A 22,569-nucleotide genomic window follows, 5' to 3' on the forward strand; every position below is an offset into this window, starting at 1 on the left:
TGCACTCTTCATCCCCCTATTATTTATTCGCTCGATTTCATACTCTCTCTCGCTATCATAATATTAATACTCGATCACAACGCGATAACACGCTAGAAATTCCACTTCACGCATCGTCTCTGTATTCCTCATCCTTCACTGTTGCTACCTCTCGTCACTGGAACTCTCTGCCGCCTGAAGTCAAGGGCTGCCGAACATTGAATTCTTTCAAATCAAAGTTAGAAAATTATCTTATGACGAGTTGCCAAACTAACTTACTATTATGACAAGTGTTGTATTGCATGTTTCCACGTTTTCACATTTTTTTATGTTCTAATGATATTCAACTTATTTTATATTTTTGTTTTCATATTTTCCGATAATGTTATATCTCTAATGTGATAAGTTGAGCTATATATAATCTTAATTTTCCTTATTGTGTGTACTTAGAAATATTGTATTCACTGTATACTTTGTACTGCACTATTTTATTACTAATATTACTATTATTATTATTATTATTATTATTATTATTATTATTATTATTATTATTATCATCATCATTATTACTATTCTTATTTTTTATTTTTATTATTATTATTATTATTATTATTATTATTATTATTATTATTATTATGAATAATTGTCTTTTTTTTTGTATGCCTCATTTATTTTGACCTGCTGTTCACATATTATTATGCTTTTTTCTTTCTTTCTGTATGTTATATATTATGTCCGATTTCTTCTTATTTGTTGTTTATTTTTTATTATTATTATTATCTTATTCAATTTTGTGTGTAAAATTGTAGTGTAATTTGTAAATTTGTAGTGTTTTTGTAACGCAGTCTTTACTCCTGGTTGAGTGTTAGAGAAGGCCGTATGGCCTTAACTCTGCCAGGTTAAATAAATCATTATTATTATTATTAGCAAATTCACTCACAACAGTTTGCAAACCAAATTAATAATTGTTAACACTGAAAATCTGGGGACATTCCTGGGATGAGTTTTATCTGAGGGAGGGAAAAAGCAAAATTTGGGAACTGTATCTGAAAAACAGCGATGTCTGGTAACCTTAGCTCATATATGAAGGTGGTACTTCATGTTGTTTTGCTGTGTTGTGATTCGCTTTGTAAATGGCTATAAAACCATAAAAGAAGATGAAAACATTCGTCATTGGGAATCTTGTGACTTTCTAAAAAAATTCTGGGAAAATGTGATTGCAGATTGCAGATAATTTTACATTTATTTATTTAAAATGTTTTTTATTTACCATGTAATAAAGACTTATATTGTGAGAAAATATGAGCAGTAGAGCCTCCTGTATGTTTGATATGTATTGTGTAGATTTTTACTAATATATAGAATCTAAGTGCGAAATAAGTTGTTTTGTCGTTTACAGTTTTATTTATATATACGAATAAGTGAGAAAATAATAGCACTCTGTTCATCTCTATATGACAGAAAGCTCAATCTTATTTGTTGTTCCTTCCTTATTCTACCTTGTACCTCAAAGTTTGACTTCGAAAACGATTGTGAGATAAAGTGTGAATATTTTGCATACAATAATGTTGAATCATTGAATTCTGAGGCAGATGGTGGAGCTTTTACATCATGCGCAGTATCTTATCAAGTTTGTATCTATATCTTTCGCAAGATAGAGAAATTTCAGATGATGTATGGCGTATTCTTGTTTTATGGCGCGTGGGATTCATACATGTGATTGAAGTGATTAAATTTCTTCGTATCCAGATGAAATAACACATAACTAACATATTGTTTTCCTTGTAATAGAGGTCACATAACATGTCATTAAAAGTATGATTTGAGAAACTACTTAGATTGAATAATATTTCACTACGAAAATTATAAGTGATATTAATAAAACAATAGAATGCGACAACATTTTTTAGACAAATGTGTAGGATTAAAAAAAAAACACATTTCATCATTCTTAATTTTGATGAACCTGTATTTTGTATGCTGTTTGTGTATCTGCCAATCTCTTTTCACCCATTCGTCTTTGCGTCCATCCGTCTAGCCTTCCATCCAACCACCTGCTTCTCTGTCCATCCGTCCTTCTGTTTACATATTACTAAGATGTTGGTTTTCAATACGAATGAGTTTATGGGGATCTGTACATACGGAAAATCAGACATTGTACTTGGAAATTAATATCACTTTAAATTCCTTAAACAACACCAAATGGCAGCTTGCTCGTGATCATTTTTTAAGCCTTTTCCTTACTCAAGAAACAGCAGAATAAGATATTGTAGTTCTTTTTGTTTTTATTTGTTTACAGAAACATTTACTGTATTAAATTCTAAAATATCTCTCAAATGATAAACATTAGTGCCCTTAATAACTTTCCTTCATCATATTGTCTCGCACACAATCTCTTCAGATATTGTAATGATAGTGCAGTGAAGTTATGTTGAAAGGTAGAGCTACATACTTGAGAAAGTTTGCCAGGAAAACCTGGCTATTTATTATGCTCTTTTCCTGGAGTTTATTAGTCATGTTTGCCAAGCCATCTTGGGAGATTACTGAACTACACTTTCATTCAAGTGTAACATACTGTTAATTTTCTGAAATATTTATTTCTATTGCAATAATGATAAGGTACATTAGTGCAATAAGAACGTGTTTAATGATAAATTATTACTTTTGTAGTAATACACCACATTTCCCTGGTTTGGAGGTTGATGTAATTAGTTTGTTACTGCGAACAAAAACATTTTACGAAGTTGTCAAGAATGCATATGTGCAAGTGGGTGGCATTTGTAACAAAACCTATAGGTCAGTGTAGATGGGACATGCTAGATTTGTCCATTAGCCATGCTTAGGCTGCTATTACACTATCAAAGTTCTTTGACAAAGAATATGATAAAGTATTTTATCAAAAATCTTTGATAAAAGATAGAATTTTGGCTATTTTACATTACATAAAATCTTTAATAAAAGATTTTATCAAAGATAACCTAAAATTGGGAACAAAAGCTCTCCTAACGCTTGCTCCACAACAGCTAAATTTGTTAATACTAATATTTATGCATTAAGTTTAGAAGACCATGAATGAAGAACAATATTATGCTTGTTTAGCTACAATTAGTTCAATTATTACAATATGCATGTTATTGAAAAAGAAACAAAAAAGGGTGTTCGAGAATAAGGCACTTAGGAAAATATTTGGGGCTAAGAGAGATGAAGTTGCAGGAGAATGGAGAAAGTTACACAACGTAGAACTGCACACATTGTATTCTTCACCTGACATAATTAGAAACATTAAATCCAGACGTTTGAGATGGGCAGGGCATGTAGCACGTATGGGTGAATCCAGAAATGCATATAGAGTGTTAGTTGGAAGACCTGAGGGGAAAAGGCCTTTGGAGAGGCCGAGGCATAGATGGGAAGATAATATTAAAATAGATTTGAAGGCGGTGGGATATGATGGTAAGGACTGGATTAATCTTGCTCAGGATAGGGACTGATGGTGGGTTTATGTAGGGCTGGCAGTGAACCTCAGGGTTCCTTAAAAGCCATTTATAAGTATTTATATATATATATATATATATATATATATATATATATATGTGTATATGTATATATATTTACTCATTTATTCATTTGGGTATCCATTTTGTATTGTATAAATGGATTTAATCAAATCATGGAAGTTAGCACATTTGGTATGCGCATGTTGTACTAAACACTCCCATGCATGGATAAAATCTACTTTTACTCGTACAGCATAGTAATTTGTGCTACAAGAGAGAAAAGGAGGACTTTATTCTGAGTTATGGAGTATTTAGCACCAGAGGTGCAAGTTGAGGTTAATACGAGTAATTTCCACAAGTTCATGAAATCTGTTTACTCTCCTATGGTACATATTATTTTATGTAATACAACGTTTAATAAATCGTTGTAGTAAATTAATGGTATTATAATTTAATATTTAATATATAAAATTATTCTTTCATTCATGTTACTGTTGTTAGGAACAGTGAGTGGAGTGGATAAACGTTTACAAAAGCCACTTCTCACAATGGCATCAAGTATCTAAAACAACAAAAGTAGGAATATACACTCCTTGTTCCTAACAAAGGTAGCATGAATAATATAGGATAACTTTACGCGTGACATAACAATGGGATATTTTATTAGAAAGTGTGTACGAATAACCATTATTTAGGATTTCTTATTGTGCTGGTTTCTCTTGTGTCTAAGATGGAATAATTGTTTAACTTAGATCTATTACTTGTTATTTGTTAATGAAAATTGTTCGATAAAATTAAAAAGTAGCCTATTTCTTTTTCACGGATACAAGGACATGTTTACTACAGTATTTTCACCATTACAATTGAATATAAAGGAGGAGGGTGATTATCAGAATCTACACAGACGGCCTGATTTCTTCTCTGTTATATTTTGTCTGTTTAAACAAGTAGAAAACTTTTTTTTAGTCATCTGCACTCTATATAATCTCTACTCTACGTGGTTTTTTTGTACAATAAGTTCAGGGTTGTGGTCAACAAGTGCAGCTTATTCACTGTCCATATACCCGTGAGCAGTATTATGCATAAGAGAGCTACTTTCTATATTATCTCGATTATGTTTCGTATGTTCCAGAAGTAGTTCTGTTTTATATGTATACTAAGGTACTGCTGAATTTTCTTTGTGTCACTCTGGTTGTTGATATTACTAATGGTCTGAGAAAATTTGGATTTCTTCTTGCAGCCACAGCCTGTGCTATGAATTGGCACTTGCTTACTTACTCTGTATTTTAAATCCAGGTTTTCTGATTTAGAGATAGAAAGGAATAACAGTAGAACCCCGACTATCTGTCACCCTATTAACCGATCGGTGGATTATCCGACTCTCTCTCTCTCTCTTGCTGCAGGACAAAATATGGAGTCCTCTACAGTTACTTGTTTAAGGAAGTGTTTTTCCCAACTTGTACCGTTTTTCAAGGAAATGACCCCAAAAACTTCCACACAATTGCAAAACCCTTGTACAATCCAGTCCTTGTTCTACTGTTGGAGTGGACATACTGTATAGCATATGTAAAATTTCTTCTATGGGTGTCGAAAGAAAACGTGTTCTGCTAAGTATCGAAAAAAGCGCAAATAAGTGAGAGGTTTGGAAAAGTAGAAATTTTATCTTATTTCGAATCAGAATACGACATTGGCATTACAACTGTGCGCGATTTAATAAAAAAAATAGAGTAAATTGTACAAAGTACGAGTGTGTAAATCTACAACATGAGATCTCTACTCCTATCTTTCCGCAGACAACCAACACAAGGAGTTACCTTGGGCCTTAAAACCCGTCATTGAAAACCAGACTTAAATTAGTGAACTTCTGATCCACTAACTAGCATGTTGAACACAAGAACACGTAGAAAATTACGGAACTATAGGCTAAATATTATGCACTTAATTTATGAAAATTTTTTATAGTACGGATTATCCGATTTTGTTGATTAACCGGATAATAGAGGTTCTACCACAGTCTAGTATATACAGTCATGAAGATCAATACATACAGTCATGAAGCTCAATACGTAGTAAATATGCATCCATAAATAGTTGCTGACCACTATGATCGCTAATATTGCCTCATTACAGACAATGTGAAATAGTACCGGCACAGTCTATTGTTCCTAGCACCCTCACAACTTAAGCTACGTGACTGTATATACTAGACTGTGGTTCTACTGTAGTCTCCTTTCCCTTCCTCTCTGTCACTGTTATGTCTCCTGATATAGCTTGCGACTGTTTGATGTGTAATTACGTCTTTGTCGCATAATAATTCGTAGTAATGATTTTCTGAAACAGTAGAAAAGTGTGTTTATTCTATGATTTTGTGTTTGTTATTAGGTATTGTTTAGTTGCCAATTTTTAGGGGATTATTATTATTATCACCATCATCGTTGTTGTCATTATCATCATGGTGATCGTCATCATTTTCATTAGTTATTTATTTATTTTTCTAAAGGTGGTATTTGACTGATCATCATTCACCCATATGAAGCCAGTTCTGTAGACCAATTTACTGACAGAGTCATTGCCCAGAGTGTGCTATACTGTAGGAAGCTGGTCTGTGCTACACCCATAATGAGATGAGATGATGGTGATTTGTTGGGATGCCACAAGGGAACCGGAGTTCCTGGAGAAAACCCTGTGTATCTGGACTACTAGCTTGCCCAACACATTATAAATTGAGGATACACCAGGGATCGAATCTGGGTCCACAGGATTAGATATCCAGTGCTTTAGCCTATTAGACCACCATGGCGGCCATAATTATCATTATAATAAGCATTTTTTTAACTTACTATAAATTAATTTAATTTAATGAGTAATTTTATTTCTTTATTTGATTAAATCTGACATGTGTACTTAATTCAACAGGTCATATTCCACGACATTGCTGACACATACCCAACTGATGCAGATATCTGTTGCCGATACTCTCTGACTGATGGAGTCACTCCATCTCATGGGGACAGAATTGCTCTGTTCCGTGTTGGCTGGAGTTCTGTCCAAGAATATATTCAGTTTGAGTGGGCACCAGGACCACCAGTGTCAGATAAATCAGAACTTCAAGTTCTGTTTAAAGGTAAGTGGTTTTATTATGGTTTTATTTATTTATTTATATATTATTATTATTATTATTATTATTATTATTATTATTATTATTATTATTATTATTATTATTATTATTGTTGTGGTGTAGTGTAAATTGTTTCATTTAATTATTTGTTTTCATTAGTTCTGAAATTATTATTGTTGTAATAGATTAATATGAGAGGGATTTACAATTAGCATTGTTTTGTTGAGCAGCCAGCAGCCTACCCAAAGATGTGAATGAATTCTACCAATTGTGCTATGTTACATCTGACAATGTCGTCTGTGGCGCAAGTGTCCCTTTCCAGTTCCGGCATCCTCATGAGAATGAACTTTGTGCCATAGAAGAACCTGGAGGACTAGTGGTTGTTAGATCCAGAACTGCACTTACTGACGAGAAACTAAGACAGGTGAACAATTATTGTACTATGATTGCTTTCATACTCCTGAGAAATGGGGAAAATGGAAAATGGTTGTGAGGCAAATTTATTCTTGAGTACTTCCAGTTACTCCTTCCACTTTTATGCAATCATTTCTTCATTACGAGCATGTAATGATATTGTCTAATAAAAGTTGAAAAGAGACTTTGTGTGACTAATAAAATTTACTTTTTACAAAAGAAAAGTCATAGACAATGGCTTTTTATAATTTCACTCACCAGCATTTTGTTTTGTATTCACACAATTGGGACCTTTACTTTGATGAGAGCCGAAACTTGCGCCCACCTGTACTAGCGTGTATTTCTTGCACTAGCAAGTTTGGACACACTTCAGTAAAATTTTGCAGTTAAGGATGTATGTTTGGAGACTGGTTAAGATTATGATAATACTGTACAGTGTACTATACTGTATTTCTATTTTAAAATTTCGGTTTTCTTCTAAGATGTTTAAATTTGAATTGTACACAAGTCAAACTGAATATATGTTTAGTTTATAGTTTCGAGTTGTAATCACATTTTGACTTGAAATAAGGTTGTTTTCGAATATCTGTGTGCTTATTCTCAAAGTGAAAAGAGATATTTCAAATTTACTCTGTTAGACTGCTTTCATTTAGAAGAAAAGTTTAAAATCAATATACTCGTATTTCCTTTTTTTGTACACGTATTTCTAATTTGATTGAATCATCATCTTGTTTACTCTTACTATATTACATATTTTAAGCTTTACTGTTATTGGGATTGATGTTATCCGGGTGAAAGGGCCCTGGTCTGTTTGTGCTGTTGCTACCATACATTTCGTCTGCTGCTCCAGCAGGCATCGTCAGTGGTGTGGCAAATGGGAGCGCAAAGATCTCTGTAGTGTGCTGGGAATGACTGGGATGTGGCTGGTTTGCTTACGGTATTTAAGGTCGGGATGGAGCATGGCTTGCCGTTGTCGCCATGGTCCACACCGGTGGTCGACGTGTTGTGATGAGCTACTGTCGGGTTCGAGTGTGGCGTGCCACTTAGGATGTCAGTGTCCTAGAACCTGATGTTGTGCTCCCCCTCTTTATACACATGTTCGGCTACTGCTGACTCATCTATGTGGCCAAGGCGGCAGTTTCTTATATGTTCAGTATTCCAGGTCATGAAACTATGTGTGCCACACCACTGACGATGTCTGCCGGAGCAGCAGACGAAATGTATGGTAGCAACAGCACCAACAGACCACGGCTCTTTAGCCCGGATAACATCGATTCGTATGACACCGGCATGAAAGCCTACATTCCAAGATTTTACTGTTATTGTTCATCTGTAATCTGTACCATATTTTTTATCCCATGTCGTAAAGACAGAGGGAATTGCTACTTTGGGAATTAAAATAAATAATTTTAAACCCACAATTTTAATATACTTTGGTATTGCTTAAACGACTTTAGTTTGAGATTAGAATACGATCCTTCATGACAAAGGAAAAAGTTGTCCATTTATCATCTTCATCATTCTTCACGAATGTCTGATGAGATGATTTGTTTCAGCAATCAAAGAATGTTGTCTGTGAAATGTTTCAGAGGTGTTTTAACTTTTATTTTTCTTAGGAGACATAGTTTGAAATTTATAGAAGTGATCTGTATTCATTCATTTTTACAACATTTGTCCAATTATTATACTTGCATTTATTAATTTTGTCACTAGTGGATGTGATTTTTTTTTTTTGCGCTGCACATCTCTTTTTCTGAAAAACCTATCACAGTATTGCTTATTTATCTTATATTGCTTATTTATCTTACTGAAAATTACATCTATTACAGTTAATTTAGGTATAATTTCAAAAGCATCTGCATTATGATTCCCTTGACTCTCTCCACGTCTGATTATGTTTTAAAATAGTTTATTTCCTAGTGCAGTTTTGTTTTTCTTTATGCAACTTAAGTCCATGAAACATTACCATTGAATTGTTACAAAGAATGATTTTGGAAATTGCTAAAATATGTTTGTGAGTTATTATTTCTGTCTGCTACCAAGGATTACTATTTTGTAGCCAAGGAGGTATAACTAAGTATACATGGAATGTTTTACAAGAACTCGGCATCCCTCACAGAATATTAAAAGAAATTATTATTATTATTATTATTATTATTATTATTATTATTATTATTATTATTATTATTATTATTATTATTATTATTGGCTCAATGTGTATTTTACACAATCATTTACTGTGCCTAAATTATTGTAATAAGTTGTGACATTTTTGTTGTTGTTTAGTCAACTGTCCAAGGGCAGATCTGAACCTCACAAATGATACAAAGAAGGCACCACTTATGAGGCAACTAGGCCAGGAGATAATGGTTAGAGTGGCCAGTTCCTTTCCCCCCTCCATTGCACACATCGCTGATTAGCTACATATTGCACTAATCTGTGACACTTTTATACTGTTTTATTTATATCACTATCATTATTGAATTGCATTTTTTGAAGTGCTTTTAAAATATTATGTAAACTCATGTTCATATTTCCATGTTCACTTCTTCTGGAATTCAGGGTCTTTGTGGTCACCTGCATTTTGTAGGCTGATGTTTATTCTTTTGAATAAATAATGTATATATTGCTCTTTGTTTTTAGACAATTTCGGCAAATGAACAGTTGCAGAGAGATAAAGACAGTCTAGAGGGCGAAGTGCTGATTTTAAAAGAGAAGTGCAATAAAATAGCTTTGGAACTACAGAGTGCTGTTGAGAAGCTTATTACATTGGAAACTGAAAAACGGGTATGTAGATAATGATTATATTAGTACTTCTTTATATTTTATGAGTAATTTTATGTTATACTGTGTTATGTTTAGAAGAGAAATACATTATATGTATACATGAAATCAGTCGATTTGTTGCATTGTACTATGTATATATGTACGTATGTAGGTAATCTGTCGATTTGTTGTATTGTATTCTATTTTATTTATCTTTCACTTTTTTGTGATTTTATTACCTTATTAATCATTTAATTTAGTTAGATTTGCATATGCATTTTTGTTATGTATTATGATAAAATATGATAGATAGTTGCTTGTTTTCCACTGCAAAGTACTTGACAATTACGTCTTTGACTCTTCTGTACTGGTTTCGAGTTATTTAATATCAGTTTTAAATTTGTGCACCTTAATCAGTGTGTCGGAATTAAAATCATAAATATTTCCACTGTTTCTTGCTAGTAGGCTCCAGAAGAGTGACGGATCCAGGTCTTTCTAATGGGATGGGGGGAGGAAGGGGCACTAATTTTTTTTCTACTATTGTCATCAGGCCCAGGAAGATTTGGAAGTAAATCCCGAAAAGACAAAGTATATGATATGTCTCGTGATCAGAATAGTGTACGAAATGGAAATATAAAAATTGGAAGTTTATCCTTTGAAGAGGTGGAAAATTTCAAATTAGTTGTAATAAGAATGAGATTTTAGGTCGTATTTTTGTATCCAGAATTATGGCAACCCTAATGTAATAATAATGTAGTTAATCTAAATAATAGTGTAGTTAAACTGAATGACTATTTTTGTAGATGTGAAGTATCATTTCTTAGCCATCTATATGATAATATATTACACTCCCACTAAAATAGTGTCCTAACTCAAAAATTGCAATCTGTAAACATTTACTGTTTTCTAGTAAAATATTGTGGTAAAAATATTATAATAAACAGATACCAAAGCCTTTGATATTCCACTATTTTATTATTAGAATTTCATAACTAGTACAACAGTCTAGAAAATTGCTTACGAAAATATCTGATTTTCGACATATGACAGTATTTTACTAGGGGTATGATATTACACACGCACGCACGCATGCACGGTGACTGCATGTGGGTATTAGTATATTGGAGGATATGCAATAGCATTTATAATTTTACATGTGATATTTTCTGAATTGAGCCATAATTATTTCTATAGGCTTTAGAAAAGAGGCTAGAAGAAAATCTGCATATGGAACGCCACGTGGAACGATTACAGAAAGATCTTCTGGCACTTGACACAGAGAAGAACCAGAGTGTAGCAAAGCTGAAAAAAGTAGAACAGCATATTCAAGTTCTCACAGCTACTGTAGACACTCTGAGTGCAGTAAGTAAATTGGATATCACCTATCATGGAGATTTTAATGTATTAATTTTTACATTAATTTGTTGGATAGAATTAGCCTGTGCAGAATGTGAAAAAGAAATTATCATTCATCATTTAACTATCATGAAGTTAGGCCACTTGTCTCTTGTCGTTCTGTCTGCATGCTGTAACCATTATGTTTTGTAATTTTCCACTTTTTTTTTTTCCAAGACTGGATTTATTTTTAATTCTTCTACTATTATTGCATTAGTTTTGTAGTCTGATCAAACGTAACCAGTTGTTTTTGTCTTGAATTTCATTTCTGCTGCTCTAATTATTCTTGATGCATCTGCTGCTTGGTTGTCCAAGATTCACTGCGTATAGAAGAGTGGGAAAAGTCAGGATATAATATAATTAGGTTGTAGTTTTCTTTATTGCTGTCTTTGATTTAAAATTGCCATTTGGTATACATATTATTTTTTAAAAATTGTTCAGCTTGTTATTGATATCCTTTTCTCCCTCGTGTGAGATCATATTATATCCTAAATAGTTGAATGTATGTACAGTAGGGGACATAATTCTGTGGTGTTCGGGTAAAGGGGTCTAAGTCACTTTTTTGTCCAGGTGGAATTTTGTTCCCCAGATGAACACACAAGTTAAATTATACAAGCGGGTGTGCAAAAATCAAAGAATACTAGTAGTTGATGTGTTTTATTTGTGTAGAAAATTATTTGTAATGAGGGTTCCAAGTTTAATTTTCATTTATCTCCGAACTCATTTTTATGACTTATCTCCCTTTACCCAAACACCACAGAATTGTTGAGCAGGTGACACTGTTTCAAGATCTGTAGCACGGTTCATAAGCGGTTACAATTTTAATTCCTTCTCAGCATAGAGTGTAATACTTAAACAGAAAAGCGAAGCAAATATCTTGTCATCATATGAACCAAAACTTTCGGCTTGGAGCATCCATGATATAGCATTTTTAGACTTAGAAAATACTCAAGTCACTCAACTATTATGTCCCTCATTGTACTTAATCAATTACTTGATTTTGATAACGATTTTTCTTCTTAATGGGTCAGGTCCTTTAAATGGCATCTTTTTCTATTTGTTACAGTGATTTTTAGCCCATATTGTCGTCAGCTTGTTTAATCTAAATGTGGTTTTCTGTAAATTGTCATCAGTGTTTGATATGATTACCTGGTTTTCTTCAAGTAATAAGGTATTATCACAGTCTAGTACAAGGTGTGGCAGAGAAATCGGACGATTATCAAATAGAAATGACTCAGTAGTTATGTCTATTAGAACAATTTTATTACTGCCAAAAAAGCTGGCTATGTATGCCATTTTGTTGACATACATTTAGATTGTCTTGAAAATTATGTCCTTCAAATGGTGTCTGTCTCTCTCTATGCACTCTTCAAATCTTTCCCTTAAGTTGCGTGTCGCTCTTTCCAACATTTCGCCATCAATGTTGGCGATTTCTGGGCAGTGGCAGTCTTCAGGTCATCAGTTTGGGGCCTGTTTACATACGCTTTGGACCTCAGGTAACACCACAAAAAGTAGTCGCAGACAGTAAGGTCAGGCTAGTGGGGAGGCCAGGGAATGTCGCCATGCTGGGAAGTGATGTGCCCTGGAAACATGCAGTGCAGAACTGTCATTGAATTTTCTGCAGTATGATCATGGAACCATCTTGCTGAAACCATACAATTTGTCTTTCAATCTCACATAGACGCCTACGCAGTTCTGATTGAAGAAATGTCCCCAGCATTCACTGTTCACTGTCACAGTGTTCCCATTCTCCTCAAAAAAAAAAAAATACGAACCTATGATGCAATATCTAAACTGTGTCACTCTGCAGGGAAGCATAGGGCCTTGTTGAAAGTATGCCATCGTACTCTATTGTTCGTCAACGCTTTAATTTCTTTGCAGCTTTTTCCTGCCTGTTTAGCCTCATCTCTAATTGTGTTGCTCCATGTTATTTTAGGTCTTCCTCTTCGCCTGTTCAGTCCTTGAGGGTTCCAATCCAGAGCCATTCTAATGATGTTATCATTTTCTATCCTTAGTACATGCCCAATCCACTTCCATTTTCTGAATTTGATTTCTGTGCCGATTTCGTGCTGATCTGCTCTTCTCTAGAGTTCTTTATTAGTTATAATCTCTGGTCACCAAATACCCATGATGTTCCTCAAGCAACGATTTATAAAGACTTGCAATTTTTTTCCAGTTTGTTTCATTGCCTTCCAAGTTTCGTACCCATATAATAAAATCGACTTCACATTTGAGTTAAATAATCTTAATTTAAGTTTTAAGGAGAATGGGCATTAGCCTTCTCATTTATTATATTAATGGATAAAGGTAAGTCAGTCATGAACTTATCTAATGAATAAGATATTACAATCTCATTTAGTATAATTCAACAAATGTTTTCAATTTTACCCAACCTTAAGATGGCTTTTTAGGGTGGAAAATGTTAGTTGAATTATACTAAATGAGATTATAGCATCTTATTTATTAGATAAGTTCATGACTGACTACTTTTATCCATTAATATACGTAGTGTACTTGATTATCGGAAAACATGTCTTTGAAATTACTTCTCATTTATGTTAAATTCGAGCTTTTGTTTTGTTTGAAGGATAAGGAGCACATGGCACAACTGCTAAGAAGTGAGACACAGAACAAATCTGGCGTGGTTGCAGAAGTAAGTCAATACAAGGGTCAAGTGGATAGCCTGAGTCACATGTTGGAAGCACTGACACAGAGTAAGGAGATGGTGGCTCAAGAGCTTCGTGTTCAGCAAGCTACAAACAACCAGGTATGGGTATTATACCTGTAATCACTTGCTAACATCTTTCACAGGTTCTTATCACACTTTTATTTAACATGTGCATATGTATACTTAAATGAAGACTTTTCCTCTCTTTCAAGTTACGAGAAGACATTCAAAATTTGGAGATAAAGAGCAGAGAGCAACAGAACAAAATATCTGGTAAGTTCTTTTGTCATCACCCGACCATTTCTAGCTTGCGTGAGTTTTACCCTAGATCATATATGTAACAGATATGTCGGGCTTATAGGCTTTGAGGTTAACAACTTTTGTCAGGTTTACTACGCTGCCATCTAGTTGTTACATAAGGAGTCCCATCATAATTCCCATTTGAATTGCATTAGCGACTGTGCTGCCATCTCGTGTTTGTTTACGGCGGATGGATGGCGATCCTGGCGGTTGTTCTCTTCAAAGTGCTGCCGATTTTAACGTAGCGAGGAGTTATCTGTTACATATATGATCTAGGGTTTTACCTTCCTCAGTAATTTATAGAGTTGTGTTTCTGATAATTATGTATACAGTTACGAGTTTTTTTTGCTTTTATTTTCGGCTATTTACCACCATATAAGATCATTTATGTAACAGAAACATTTGAATTTTATGATGAGCAAGATTATTTAGTCTTAAACCCTCTTCTTCATTACTGATGATGATGACGACGACGACGACGAGGATGATGATGATGATACCACGGAACTGTTGAAATACGTGCTAAAAATTAAAATATGTGCAGTAAAAGAAAAACACTTCAGAGGTTTATTTGGTTTAATAATATGATGTAAGTTAAAGTAAGTTAGAGTATGGCAATAATTGTCATCAAGCTATCAATTTCATTAAATATATTTTTTCTGTAAATGTATTAATTACTCATTTTACATACATATTTGAATTGGTACATTTTTAACTTTCTAATTGCCCAACTTTTTTTTTAACTTTATTTGCTTTTAACATAATTATTATGGCAGTAAACAACAAATGATTTCTCCAGTTCTCTACTGTGAAACTTCTCCTATCTGTCAGAATTATTTTAATTCTCTCGACATCACATGATGTGACTGGTGCATATTTGTAAGCAGAAATGTTCTGAATTTCAGTGACTGATTCACATTTTCCACTGAGAATGTCAGCAATTTGAAGCATTTCTTTATAGCGGGGGGTTATTCTCTAACACACTCTTAAATTTTGCAGACACTGCTTTAGTTTGTGATTCAGGAACTGCTTCCAGTGAGTCTTTTACCTTTCACAGCACTTCTGTGACATCAGCAATACGTGACTTTATTGTTGCAGGTCTCTAAATAATATACATCCATTTTTGGTTCAATGAAATCAGAGTAAAAGTCTGAATGACATCTAGGCAATGTGTAAGTTCACTCTGGCTCCTGAAAACATGGCTAGTATGTACACAGAGCTAGCCTTATGTTAAAGTGGAAACGATCCAACTTATACTATAGAAAGAAGTGTCCATTGTCATCCAACAATTTCATGCCAACAGTAATTAACTAATTATTGGTTTTATTTCTCACATAATTTTTATATATCTTGGAAATTATTCCTATTTTTAACACAGAGAAATTTTGAAATTAGATAAAAACATAGGGAAAACAAGGAAAGATGTTAATATTTGCATTTAAATATGCAAAATAAAAATATATGTGCATTTAGAAGGGAAACCCCTCGAAATATGCATTTAAACAAAATAATGTTTGCTTCATTTGAATGTAAAAGCCATGATCAGTTTTTACTTTTTCAATATTATTGTTAGTCAACTGTCTGAAGACGGGTCTGAACCTCACAAGTGTTACCAACAAGGCACCACTTAGGCCAGTAGGCCAGGAGATAATGGGGTAGGGTGGCCAGTTCCTTTCCCCCTCCATTGCATACATCACCGACTAGCTACATATTACACTAGTCAGACTTCAGATCCATACAAACAATTGTTCTTCCTCTGACACATATTATCAAGTGAGATGTACTGCCCTATTATCAAGTGAGATGTACTGCCCGATAATAGATGTACACTTAATGGCGAAAAGAATGGGCCACCAGCAATTTCTAAGTTCCAAAGACATAACATTGCTCATGCTCATCTCGTCAAAGCCATAGTTCATCAGGTAACACATAATTAAACCATTTAAATTTGCTGTATTTTGTTTAAAAGTCTAAAATATGTTACAAAATCGAATGAAGGATTGATTCTAGATACACCATGGCCTCTGAAGAGTAAAATAATAATAAAATTGATAAATACAAAATCAACTGAAGCGAATATGAACAGGAAAACAAAGTATTATGCTGAAATGATATTAACAGTCACAGTAGCACAAGTCATTACCCCATTGATCTATTGAACGAGTTAATAGTAGTAGATCAAGGTACAAAACTCCCACAATGTCTTTTTTTTTTTTAATTACAAATTTGCCATCATGTACGTCTCGCAAAGCTATATTTATGTGGCGATATCTCTTACATCTAATCTAATCTAATAAATAATAAACCTCTCTCTCTCTCTCTTCCAAAAAATACTTTTGTCTGTTAATAAAACGTTCTGTCTCGTCATTACACTTGAAGATGGCAGAGAGACAATAGAAAGCGTGGCATACAGTGTCGTTGAGCTGTGACGATGGAGGATGCCATGGACCGTCTAGCGTATGCTACTCTCCGACAGGACTTCGATTGGAGAAATGTCATTTTCTCCTACGAGGTAATTGTCTCCAGTAGCAATGATGGCCCTGCCCTACTTTATTGTATGAATGGCCACCGATACGATGAACGCTTCGTGGCATGACTGAACAGGTCGTGTGAGCGTCGTGTATTGGGCTGGATGTCATACGATGGAGCAGGACTTCTGGAATGCATCCACGGCCGGTTTACGGCAGAAGTCTATAGACACATTTTGGCAAATGCAATGATCCCTTCCGCCCGAGAACGATATCCAGAAAGAACACTTTTCTTCCAGCAGGATAATCACCCGGTACACACCGCCAACTGGATTCAAAGATTGTTTACAAGGAGACCTGATGTCGACCTGGTCAACTGGCCTCCAAAATTACCAGATATGAATCTGATTGAAAATTTGTGGGCTACAGTCAAACCGATGCTACACTCTAATTGGACATAACAACTGCCTGTTCGAACAGCTGACGAATTGTGGAATAGAGTTCTAGATGCGTGGAAAGAGGTGGCCATGAGTATAGACCTGTTCCATAATCTTGTAGACTTCATGCCGTGCAGAATGAGGGCAGTTGTTGACGCAGGTGGATTGTGGACAAGATACTAGTCCCCACCACAGGCCTTTTTTGTTAATATATTAACAAATTGTTTGTTTCTTGTTTATTTAATTATTTATTTATGTTTGATATGCGTCCGTTTTTTAGGATGTGAAACAAGTATTTTTTGTTTATACGGATCAAATCGCGCCTATTAATAGCTCACAGGTGATGGGCAACAATATTTTTACAAGGCAGGCATAACGAAGTTTATGAACAAATGTTATTTCACATTTAAACTAAGTTAATTGAAAACTAAAAAAAAATAATAATAATAATAATAATAATATAATTTTACCGTATAGGGAGACGAACTCTCAACCTCTGGTATTGAAGTCAGACATCTTACCACTGGGCCACACACAGCTCCTAAGTTTAACTACATTGTAGATGGACGACTTTCAATGAAGAGACACCACATCAATGCCTTGCATTGCGTTGCGTTTACATGAGTGAACTGCGTGATAAAAGTTAAGCATTTCTATCGATCAAGAGTCGGCCCATTCTTTTTGCCATTAAGTGTACATATCAGCCAACACCACAATCAGAGCAAATTTTTCAATATGTCAAATCAATAAAAGCATGTAATTGCATCAAGTTCCGCAGTCTAATGATGATGGTGATGGTGTTAGTATGGTGCAATGCTTGTTGGAGATTGAAACTACAGAAGGTTTCATTTTGTAGATAATAAGTGATTTTCTTTATTTTTTGGAAGTTATATGGTTTATTATACAGTTTTTGAGTGACTACTTATGTGAAGGAGAGGTAAGAAGAAAGTTATTAGAATACATTTTACCTAAATGATCATTTTGTGTAACTTTGCAATTAAATGGAAATTACCTGATTCTGCTTCTGTATCGGAGAAATTACTCCACTAAAACTAAAAATGGTGTATAAACAGTAGTGCAGTGATCATTACACATGTAAGATTTAATGATAATTCTTTTGTAACTTAAGCCTTTTACACTATTGTAAGTTTAATCAGTTTTTGTTTTTGTTCATTGTAGAACTTGAGAAAGAAAAGAAAAATCTTCAGGAACTTCTAGAACAAACTTTGAGTGCTGAGAAGGCATCAGTGGAAAAGATAAAGCACGTAAATGACCTAGAAAAGGAAAAAGAACGTCTGTTGAGTGAACTAATCCAATCAGCAAGTAAAAAAGAGAAAGAAATAAAAACATTAACTGAGATATATGAAAGTCGTTTGGAAGATGTGGCATCGAAAGCTATGACTATCGAGAAAGATCTGATTGCATCACAAACAGCACAAGAAGAGAGAAGGAAGGATATTTTAGAGACCGCCCAAGTGAACAAATGCTTGAAACAACAATTGCAGGAGGCACAGAACATAATAGCAGAGAATGAACGATCATTAGCAGCTATGGAGTCAGATTTAAAGAAGGCTATTGATGCTCATAAGAAGTCATTGGAACATAATGAACGTCTCACAGAACGTTTAATGGAGTTAGAAAGTGAATCAGCACCTTTAAGACTTCAACTCCAAGAATCAAATATTCAGCAAGAGAGACACTCCCACTTCAAGGAACTTTTCACTGATATTGAACACAAGATTGCAAACCTGAAAATAGTACATGAAGAAGCAATAGCTAATAAAAACGTTCAGATGGAAAGATTGGACGCAATAAAGGAGCGGATCTCAGAGTTGGATGTCGAGGAAGGAAAGTTATGTTGTGAACTACAGGATGTGGCAGCTATCCGTGACACACAAGAAGACGAGCTAGCCCAGAAAAAGGAGGAACTTGCAGCAGCACAAGAGAGTTCAAGACGTAGTTACCTTATGGTTGATGGGTTTTTTAGTGGTACCTCTGATATTGACGCTTTAAAAGAGTCTGTAAATGAACTGACACAATTTGTGGATAGCTCCAAGATGAGGCTTACTGAGATAGATCAACGAATAAGGGAAATAGAGGAGGAAAAGTCAGTTTTAATGCAGCAGCAAACCCAGGCTTCAGAAAGGAAAGCAGAGTAAGTACTGTTTCAGTGTTAGTGTTAATGTTGACAGAATTGATTGATGTTCTATTTTTTCTGTTTCTTAACCATATTTTTCTTTTGTTTTATACTTCTTTCTTTATTATTATTATTATTATTATTATTGTTGTTATTGTTGTTTTTGCTTAGGAAAATATTTGGGGGTAAGAGGGATGAAGTTACAGGGGAATGGAGAAAGTTACACAACACAGAACGGCACGCATTGTATTCTTCACGTGACATAATTAGGAACATTAAATCCAGACGTTTGAGATGGGCAGGGCATGTAGCACGTATGGGCGAATCCAGAAATGCATATAGAGTGTTAGTTTGGAGGCCGGAGGGAAAAGACTTTGGGGAGGCCGAGATTTAGATGGGAGGATAATATTAAAATGGATTTGAGGGAGGTGGGATGTGATGATAGAGACTGGATTGGTCATGCTCAGGATAGGGACCAATGGCGGGCTTGTGTGAGGGCGGCAATGAACCTCCGGGTTCCTTAAAAGCCAGTAAGTAAGTATTGTTGTTATTATTGTTATTATTATTGTTAGTGTTATTATCATAATCGTTGTTGTTGTTATCATCATCATCATCATCATCATCATCATCATCATCATCATTGTCATCATCATCACCACTTACCTTGTATGTATATGTGATACAATCCAGTAACATGATTTTAATAGAGAATGTAAACTCAGGGAAAGAAAAAAATAACCGACATTGATATTTGAATAGCCCACCAGGCTATGCAGTTGTGAAGTAAATTTTAATATTTTTGTGTAGGCTACTCTTACAACTTTCGTTTATGTTGCGATGTGTACAGGGTGAACTGTAAGTAATGTCATTAATTTCAGGGAGTTATTCTTTGAGATATTTCAAACGTAAAAGTTTAATACAATTTTGCTCGTTTTTGCTTCCTTTCAGAGATAAAAATTGTTTTATATGAAACATTTCATAGCATGTTTTGGGAAAGCCATTGATTTAATTCCCAATATGCTCAGTCAATTTAAGAGAGCAGTGTATTATGATAATAAACGATTGAAAGAATATTAGTTTTGTCCTTTAAATATGCAGAAATTTGATTCAAATAAATGTAATGTTTTAAAATTTCTTCTCAGAACGAAAAGTTACATTTGTTGGAATCAAATTTTTGCACATTTAAAGGACAAAACTAAAATTCTTTCTATCGTTCATTGTCGTAATACACTGCTCTCTTAAATTGACTGAGCATATTGAGAATTAAATCTATGGCTTTTCTAAAACACACTATGAAATGGTGAAGGATGGATAGAATGGAGAAAAATTCTCTCCGGCACCGGTACATCATAGTAATATGACTAGCGTAAGTAATCACTTCGTGATTCAAGACAGCATGTTGTTCCGTGAGACCCTGGCCACTTAGTCACTCGTAATGAGTGCACCTCTGTACATAGTGTTGGACATTATGTCACTGTCACATATTCTGCGACATAGTACATGAGGGTAGGCCACCAAAGGGGATCAGATAGGTGGAAGAGAAAGATTCAATCTGGCATTGGAACTAGAATTTGGTGTGGCTTAGTGGATATTCTGTTTGTTACATGCTGTTGTAATAATTGGTATGATGTAAATAGACCTACGAACTAGTAACTCATTTATTGGCAGGACCCCTTGAAAGGATGAACATATTTGCATGTTTCATATTCTTTTTTCTTCTCTCTGTATTTTGTCTTGTCCAACATATTGTTACTTTCGACAACTGCCAGTGGGAATGAATGGATCTAGTTACTTTACACGATGTCTTTGGTATTGTGTTGGGGAAACTGAAGATTGAATTAGGAAGTTCTGTAATGTTCATGTTTTCTCTGGCATAATTCCACTACCTGAAAGCTGTTAGGGTTGAATGTCATAATCAGAGACTGGAAGTTTAGGCATTATGAATCATTAAAGTAGGCAGGCAAAAAGGCATCATAAATAGCTAACGTAGGCAGGCAAAAAGGCATTATAAATAGCTAAAATACGCAATAAAAGGAAATTACAAAAAACCTTGCACTAGACTCATTTATTTACTAGATTACACTATTCAATAACTCGATCGTCATATTTTAAAGAACTTCATAGTTTTAAACAAAATGCTGCTGTTGTACTTGACACAAAAATGAAAATGTTTTTAAAAGGCCTATGTATTGCAATGCCTTATTCGTTGCACACAACCACCAAATGCTTTTTTAAGTTCTCTGGGGTCATGCTACAACAATGTTGCAATGAAAACTGAAAGAAAAATAACCGTTAAAAATAACGTTAGATCTGCACTCATAGTTGCCTTGTGAAATACAAGCGATAATTAAAACGCTTACTGTTATACATTTTTGCACAGCAGCACTCATTGTTGCAAAGAGAATATGAACTGACTGAAAGACAATAATATACTAAACTGGTTCACTCACTTCCTTTCCCAGCATTTCTGGGAATGACAGTACTTCCTAATTCCGACAAATAAAAATGGGCCTCCCACAAGGTGCAGTACTGAGTACAACCTTGTTTAACATCTACATCAACGCTCTCCCCCCAGCTGTTTCAAGCCCAGAAATAAAGACAGCTCTTTTTGCAGACGACATGGTCATGTGGACATCTTCCCCAGAAATAGTCAAATCCAAAACTTCAATGGAAAAGGCTCTGATCCTATTAGAAAAGTGGACTGACAACAATTTGATGGCATAAATACTGATAAAACAACGTTTCAAATATTTAGCTTGAAGAAAAAAATCCCAAAACTAAATCTACGGTTCAAGAAAACAAACCTGAGATAAACATATGAAACAAAATATTTAGGGACAATTTTTGATTCAAAATTATCTTGGAAAAATCATATTGAAGCAGTAGTAAACAAATCAATAAAAAGACTTCCAATTTTTAAGAGATTAGCTGGAGCCAAATGGGGTAGTAATCGGCAGACTTTGAACATCACGTACAAAACATTCATCAAGCCAATACTTCTCTACAATGCGGAGGTATTAATTACAGCAAATAATTTCAACCTGAATCGACTAGAAGTATGCCAAAATCAGGCCCTGTGACTAATAACTGGTGCAGCAAAATCAACCCCAATCACGGCAATGCAAGCCCTAACCCAGAACCTTCCAATATATCTCACCCTAGAGGAGCAGGCACTAACACACCATGAAAAAATGCTACGGTTAACAACAACAAAATGGGAAAAAAAGACTGTTACAACCAACCAAGTTGAAAACACAAACAAGTTTCCTGTCCAAAGTCACAGAAATAAAAACAGAATTGAATCTCCCTAAATCTACAGAAAACATTTTAAGCAGAGAAAACCCTCTAACCTTCGAACCAATTAACATTCAACTAGATTTAGAAGAACCAGTT

At 34.5% G+C, this 22,569-nt stretch overlaps 1 protein-coding gene across 3 annotated transcripts in view; it reads left to right on the forward strand.

Annotated features, from left to right (window-relative positions):
- Positions 1 to 22,569, forward strand: part of LOC138701783 (calcium-binding and coiled-coil domain-containing protein 1-like) — a 72,301-nt gene that overhangs the window by 16,280 nt on the left and 33,452 nt on the right. For all 3 annotated transcript variants that reach the window (XM_069829045.1, XM_069829053.1, XM_069829059.1), the window contains 7 exons: positions 6,390 to 6,597; positions 6,822 to 7,015; positions 9,649 to 9,792; positions 10,966 to 11,133; positions 13,754 to 13,933; positions 14,047 to 14,107; positions 18,219 to 19,194. In XM_069829045.1, the coding sequence (XP_069685146.1) occupies positions 6,390 to 6,597; positions 6,822 to 7,015; positions 9,649 to 9,792; positions 10,966 to 11,133; positions 13,754 to 13,933; positions 14,047 to 14,107; positions 18,219 to 19,194 (1,931 nt within the window). The remainder of the gene's footprint in view (positions 1 to 6,389; positions 6,598 to 6,821; positions 7,016 to 9,648; positions 9,793 to 10,965; positions 11,134 to 13,753; positions 13,934 to 14,046; positions 14,108 to 18,218; positions 19,195 to 22,569) is intronic.

Source organism: Periplaneta americana, chromosome 1 (genome assembly GCF_040183065.1).
Source record: "Periplaneta americana isolate PAMFEO1 chromosome 1, P.americana_PAMFEO1_priV1, whole genome shotgun sequence".
Lineage (NCBI taxonomy): Eukaryota > Metazoa > Arthropoda > Insecta > Blattodea > Blattidae > Periplaneta > Periplaneta americana.